Source organism: Lampris incognitus, chromosome 2 (assembly GCF_029633865.1).
Source record: "Lampris incognitus isolate fLamInc1 chromosome 2, fLamInc1.hap2, whole genome shotgun sequence".
NCBI lineage: Eukaryota > Metazoa > Chordata > Actinopteri > Lampriformes > Lampridae > Lampris > Lampris incognitus.
This window is the reverse complement of record NC_079212.1, coordinates 89,459,040-89,465,929: the sequence shown is the minus strand read 5'-3', so window position 1 is coordinate 89,465,929 and position 6,890 is coordinate 89,459,040. Positions and strand designations below refer to the sequence as shown.

General features: G+C 53.2%; 1 protein-coding gene across 2 annotated transcripts; it reads left to right on the top strand.

Annotated features, from left to right (window-relative positions):
* The first annotated feature begins 822 nt into the window (after positions 1-822).
* On the top strand, positions 823-4,990 carry LOC130107500 (PAK4-inhibitor inka1-like). 2 transcript variants are annotated; one of them, XM_056274128.1, is made up of 3 exons: positions 823-1,032; positions 1,166-1,199; positions 3,895-4,990. In XM_056274128.1, exons 1-3 carry the CDS (start codon positions 857-859, stop codon positions 4,864-4,866), a joined length of 1,182 nt encoding a protein of 393 aa, XP_056130103.1. In that variant the 5' UTR covers positions 823-856; the 3' UTR covers positions 4,867-4,990. The 2 variants fall into 2 exon arrangements, with proteins under 2 accessions (XP_056130103.1, XP_056130104.1); XM_056274129.1 differs by having other exon boundaries at positions 963-1,076.
* Positions 4,991-6,890: the final 1,900 nt, after the last annotated feature.

Genomic DNA, 6,890 nt, shown 5'->3' with positions numbered 1-6,890 from the left:
AGCACCGAGTGCTCGATCCAATACACCACACAACACAAGAATAACCACAACATGAACACCCCGCCATTAACACACAATTTTAAATCTAAAATTAACAGTCCCATCAGCCATTGCGCTCCCCCAGCGCAGAACCGCCGCCGACAGTCAGGGCGACCGCCTTCCCCGGTCGCTACAGTATGACGTCATTGTTTTGTTTGTAAGGCGCGTGTGTCGCAGATTTGGAACGGAGTGTTTACTCACTTTATTATTAAACATGTACAATCCAGGCAGCCCCGCCCACTGTTTAACATAAAGGTGTTTATTTATTTATTTATTTTTATGTTTGTATTTGTACTTGAGGAAAAGTAAGGCATACTGTTGGGTCTAAGATGTTGTGCAGCCACCTGCCACTAACTGAGGTGGAGAGGGCTGCACCCACCACTACGGGCGGGCAGCCCCCCGCCCGGGCAGCCCCCCGCCCCCTTCCCGCGCTAATGGGACATGCCACAGGAACTCGTGGGCTCAGATTCAGTGCAAAAGGAGGCAGATCTGCATGTGAACAGCCGACCATCCAATGTTGGACTGATGCCTTTCCTCAAGCACATCGCATTTGCATAATCCTCCATTGACAGATTGAGTGAATGGATCACGTGGTACCCAGCCCTACATCAATAAGTTCTCACATTCATGTGTGTGTGTGTCAAACATTTAGATTCAACAGCTGACACTGTAGTTTTGATATTAACTCAGATGTGGTGCAACACGCTGTTGAGATTTTCAGCAGCGAAATTTCAAACAGAACGATGACGTCATTTGAGTCGCTCGCGTTTGGTTCAGTCGGGCTGCAGGTACGAGTTGCGCGGAAGGGAGTTGGCGAATGAGCTCGCCCAGCCTGCGGGGATGTGATTGGCTGGTTCGGACGGCCAGCTCTGAGCGGCTGTTCAGCGGCTACTGGAAAAAGGGGAGGAAACGCAGCGGTTCCCCACTCAGCGCATCTCCATCTGAACGCACGGAGCCTCTCACAGGACTCATGACCCGGACCGAACAGCAGATGTGAGTGATCCGGCCTGTTTTCCCAACGCCTGTCCTGCTCCTGGGTTGGTTAGTTTCGTGTTTCAGGGGCGGATTACGGCACGGCAACGCACTCTGCGAGTTTTAACAGTTGGTTTCTTCCTTTTCTCTGCAGGAACGGAGCTCCACAGATGAAAAGAGAAGATATGGTGAGTTATTGATTTTCCACCGAGCGTGCTTTTCTTTTTTTACCGCCCCCCCCCCAAAATAAGAAGTCCCCAGCTGCATTATAAACGCGTTGTTTTGTGTGCCGGGTGGTGTTGCTGGCGTGCTGTGTGGATAAATGACACGACTCCAGGACGCTGAACTGGTTCCTATAGGAGCGGCGTAATGACTTCATGTGCGAACAAAGCGCCTTGAGTGGCTGCTGCAGCTAGAAAAGCGCTGTACAATGCAACTTGATTGATTGATTGATTGATTGATTGATTGATTGATTGATTGACATGTGGAGACCACGTCTGCCGGATGCGTCTCTTCACTGGCGGGCGTCCGACCGGACGGTGACGCTGAGCCCCTGTGCGTAAATGCGCACAGAGGTGGACAGTGTGGTGACGGCGTGTGAGCGTTGTGATGGGATAGCGTGCTCCTCACGGATTCCCGGGACGGAAACGCGCCTCATACTGAGTTCACGTCTTTGTCTGTATTTGGTCGGTGGGGCTCGTGCTGTGCTCCGTCCGCCAGTCTCCTGCTCTCGGGCTCCTCTGACCCGCAGCGCACAAGTCGGTGTTGGACACGGATTCTCCATTTCTGGCGACATTTAAGAGAGCTTGCGATAAGAGCTGGATGGCACCTGAGGTATTACCACGTCGGTACCATGGGTCTGACGTGATTACCATGATACGTAGTACCATCTATCTGAGGAACCACGTAGTACCATGGTGATAGCCTATCTGAGATACCATGGGAATATCTGAGGTACCACATTTAGGTACCAGGGTACCACTTAGATACCATGGTACCTCAGATAACACCATAGTAATATCTGAGGTTCCATGGTGTGTACCATGGTAATATCTGAGGTACCATGGTGTGTACCATAGTAATATCTGAGGAGCCATGGTGTGTACCATGGTAATAGCTGGGGTACCATGGTGTGTACCATAGTAATATCTGAGGTGCCATGGTGTGTACCATAGTAATATCTGAGGTACCATGGTGTGTACCATAGTAATATCTGAGGTGCCATGGTGTGTACCATGGTAATAGCTGGGGTACCATGGTGTGTACCATGGTATACATGGTATGTACTATTCTTTACCATGGTAAAATTTCTGGGGGCAGACAGGGCAAAAGTTCCTGCTGCTGCAGGGCCAAATGTTTTTAGCTCCAGCGGGGGCACACAGGGTGTAGTATAGGGGACACGCAGGTTTACAAGTTAGTGTTTATATGTGAATGGGGGGGGGGCGTCATTTTGGCACTGGTCCACTATAACGGCCCATTTTAGTCCCAGACATGAACCTGTATGCGTTGTCTCCCTCCCCCACTGTTGGTCTTCACTTTTCTCACCTCCTCGCCAGGTCCTTCACTGACTGGGCTGGGAGCTGGTGTAGAATAGTCGCTAGTTTAAGTCCGCGTCACATTTCTGAAACGCAACGTGCACGTAAGAGCGATCTAGTTATGGTCCGTGTCTGTACTTGATGCTGACTGCTAAGTCGTTTAAGTAGTCTTGATTTTGTTTGCCATGTCCTCGACCTATCGAGATTTAAATGCTTTTTGTCTGAAGCCAGCGTGCTACTGGACGACTTCTCATCCCCTGCTCGGTTTGGAGAGGGCGCGTGGCGCAGTCTGACCAATCAGAGAGAGAGAGAGAGGGACGCTGAGTCAGAGGTGTGACACGGGGGTGCCAGTGTGTCATCGCTGAACTCACCGCGTAGAGACGCAGGTACCCCCCCCTCACCCGCACCTCCCCCCCGAGATGATAAACAGACCCCATGTTTTCCCACACGGTTCGCAGGAAGTCCTCCGCTTACCCGTGTAGTTGCCCTCCCATCTCTTCCCGACGCGCGCTGTTGCTGTTTGAAATCTGTCACGTGACTGTGGACGATGACGTCAGCGCGGATTCGCAGTGGAGGTGATTCAGGTTCCACTGAGACGGGGTGTGTGCTTGTTATAGTTTGGGTACAGGTGTGGGCACGTAAATTAATTGACAAATTGGGCCTGTACGGGTGTGTCTGTCGCGGAAATGTGTTGTCCTGACACCCGTCTGTGTCCTGCCGGCAAGCCTGGACCTGCAGGGCCGGGTCTGTTATATTCTGTATTCAGCGCACCGTGGCCAGGGGTGTAGCCCAAAATTCCGGGCCCTATCCATAAGCAGTCTGTGTGGGCCCCTTTGCCTTCTCTCCCTTTCCTTTTCTTTTTTGGAACCCGGGTTTTGGGTTCTTTGGGGAAGACGTGACTCCGTGCTCGTGCTTGTATCAGTGGTCACTCGCGAACAGGACTAGATGAGCTGCACCGAGAGACGCTCGTGAGGGGCGGGCCAAACCATTTTCCACCTTTTGTAAGGGGTGAGAGGGGGGGCCTCAGAGAACCTTCACTAATTTTATTGAGTCCCTCAGCCGATGTGTTGAGCCAACTTTAAATAAAGTTATGACGCTAATTAGTTCGAAATAAACATTTGCAAACCAAAACACAAACTTTAATTCCAGGCTTCCCGAGGGCCCCCCTGCCCCCTCTTCTGGGCCCTGGTAGCCCCCCCCCACCCCACTACGACGCTGCTGACTATGGCTATTATAGCCAATCACTGTTAAGCACGACCAACCAATGTTCCCCACTCAATTGCCTTTATCCATACCTATGACGTCATAATCGATCCTCTGTCTGACGTCCTGTCCTCTGTCTTCACAGTTCTGTCTGCGTGACTCTGGAGACTGCTTACGGGAGCAGATGCGCTACATGATGAGGTCTCTGCAGGACCTCAGACAACTACGGAGGACGGTCCCCGCGGTCAATCAGGCGCCTGCCGTGGCCGTGGCCGACCCGTTGCCCGCCCTGACCCGTCATTCTGCGTTGGCGCGCGCTTGTCAGCAGAGGGCGCTGCAGCGAGAGCGCCGCACACGCCTGCGGATGTCCAACGCCAGCACGGCCAGCACCTACGACTCCGCTTGCTGTCTGGCCAGTCCCCTGGAGGAAGAGGACGAGACGGAGAGCAGGCTGGGTCTGTGCTCGCCCAGCAGCGAGAAGAGTCTGGACTTTGACTCGGGCTACTCCGAGGCCTCATGGCAGGACGACGGCGTGGTTCTCAGGAGGACCAGGAACGTTCGGGTGTCCTCCTCCGCCTGCCTCCGTATGAACAGGGCCTCGAGTGGACGCGTCAGGCCCAAATCGACTTCGGATGCCTGTCTGGAGAGGTGGACGTCGTTTGAAGTCAGCGACCCAGAGGACTGGACGAACTCCCTGTTGACCAGGGGACGAAACCGCCAGCCTCTGGTTCTGGGGGACAACAGCTTCGCCGACCTCATACAGAACTGGATGGACTTGCCAGATTTTCCCGAACCCGCCGAGCTGAAGCCGAGTTCTGGGCGCAGACTGGCCCGTGGCTTCTTCGTCAACATGCGGAGGAAACTGGCGGGGATATCCAAGAGCGTCGAGGGAAGAGTACGAATGAGGTCCGAGAACGCGACGCGTGTCAACAGGACTGCCAACGCGTCCAACCGCCTGTCTTGTCCGGTTGGGGCGCTGCCGCCCCGAGCCCCCTTTTTCCACCAGTCCCACTCCGGCCTCAACGAACTGGACGCAGACTTCTACCACTTTGCAGCGCTCATGAAATCCGGCAGCCGCCAGCCCATAATATGCAAAGACATCATTGGCTACATCTGACACGCGTCCGTATCTTCTTTAAAGACACGTGTCAGGACTGGACACTTCTCATAGTCACTTTATTTTTATACTGCCATATTCCCACCGCTCTGGTTTGACTGATAAGCTATTAAAAATAAAACGAATCCACTTCGCACGAGTCCACGTTCCTTCTGTCACTGATACTGTTGCAGGTCTTGCACGCGACACAGACCACAGACGATTGACGCTTTTATTACTTTCACGACTTCTAACCAGCGGTACGTTTGTCGTCAGCAGGAAATGGCGTTTCCCCCTCCGGTCACATGACTCCGGTTAGTCACGTGATTTGCTGCATCCGTCACGGAGGCGTAGATAAGAGAATCCCTGTCGTTTTAATCACAAACGTGCCATCACCAATACACACGGCAAACTGGTAAACGGATGTGTAGCACAAAGACGTCGAAGATCAATTGTTCGCCGATAAGATCTCCTCCGGGAGACGTGCGGGCAGCCATCCCGTCATCAATACGCGGGTTTGAGTCCAGCTACGCATATTTAGGCTTCACAATAAAAAAAGAAAAAACAGTTTCTATGCTGAAGGTCAGGACCTGATGTTCTGTCAAAGTCCCGTCCCTCGGTGACCGGGTAGCGTGAGCTCGGTTCCGTGTTACTTCCGGTTTGGTCGGGCGTCCCTACAGACACAACGGTAGAGGCTAGTTCCCATCGATGCAGAGAACGGTCAACTGAGCATGCGCAAGTACTCGCTGCCTCCGTTGTTTGGGTAGGTTAGGGTTAGGGTTAAAGTTAGCTAATCAGACGCAGAATAGGGGTGGGTCTTCCTAGTGTAAACTACTAATAAGACACGTTAGTCCCTAGCTAACGGGTCTGACCCTTTAGCCGAGCGGTTAGTGATGTCGCCCTGTGGTGCATTCCCCCCCCCTATCGAATCCCGCACCGGGCAAGAAAATAACTGGTTACACTAGAATCCTAGCGCCTGGACGCTACGCGGGGCGTGTGGAGGCGTGGTAGAGGCATTTCGCGCATGCTCAGTTGACCGTTCTCTACTCCATTTCCGTTCTCTGCATCGATGGGAACTAGCCTCTACCCAGACACAACTGGCCGTGTCTGCGGGTGGGAAGCCGGGTGTGGGTATGTGTCCTGGTCGCTGCACTAGCGCCTCCTCTGGTGGGTTGGGGAGCCTGTTCGGGGGGGGGGGAATAGCGTGATCCTCCCACACGCCACGACCCCCCTGGCGAAACTCCTCGCTGTCAGGTAAGAAGAAGCGGCTGGCGATCAGCAGAGGGGGTGGAGCAGCGACCGGGACGGCTCGAAAGAGTGGGGTAATCGACTCTGCGCATAACTGCAGTCCACTGACTTCCGGTCATACCAGTCTCCTGTTTGTTGGCGTGTGCTGTTGACAATGGCATATTTCTCTTATATACATCTCAAGTTACGTCCGCCCATCCTCATAACTGTGGACGGAAGTTGATATGAACAACTTGACCCGTTTGCTGGCAGGTGCAGGGGGGAGTTTGTCGGCAGTTGTGTGCATGTCGTTGATGGTAAATCTTGCGGGCATCGCGAAAAATATGCCATTGTCAACAGCACACGCCAACAAACAGGAAACTGGTATGACCGCTGCAGCAGAAACCAGAAGTCAGTGAACTTCAGTTATGCACAGAGCTGATTGGCTAAGTACAATTGGGGAGAAAAAAAAGAAGAAGTCCCGTTCCTGCTCCTTAATACTAGGCAGTGATAACTCCTCAGGAGATGTAGTAAAGGGGGGTACAGGCCAGAACCCAGAGGATGCCCTGGCCCTGTGTCCTGTGTGAGGATGAGCCAAGGCCGGCGTGCAGATGGAGCAGAGGTTTTTACCCCCCTCTTTGCTTTAAGAAGCGTAACCGGACACTAGCAGCTCACCGCTTCATTAAACCCGATCTGCTCGCTCTCTGTTTGCTCCTGCAGGCCGGTGTCCGCTCAGCCGCACAGATTGGTTAATGGAGGGAGTTCATTTGTGTTCGTTTGGTTTCATTCCCCCAAAATGCACCGCTGACAGGAGGAAT

What these genes read in the sequence shown, in the direction of transcription:
- LOC130107500 (XM_056274128.1), top strand. Translation starts at nt 857, where the DNA reads ATGAGCTCGCCCAGCCTGCGGGGATGTGATTGGCTGGTTCGGACGGCC. An exon ending in ACCCGGACCGAACAGCAGAT is followed by an intron (nt 1,033 to 1,165) that starts GTGAGTGATCCG and finishes TTTTCTCTGCAG; the next exon opens with GAACGGAGCTCCACAGATGA. An exon ending in AGATGAAAAGAGAAGATATG is followed by an intron (nt 1,200 to 3,894) that starts GTGAGTTATTGA and finishes CTGTCTTCACAG; the next exon opens with TTCTGTCTGCGTGACTCTGG.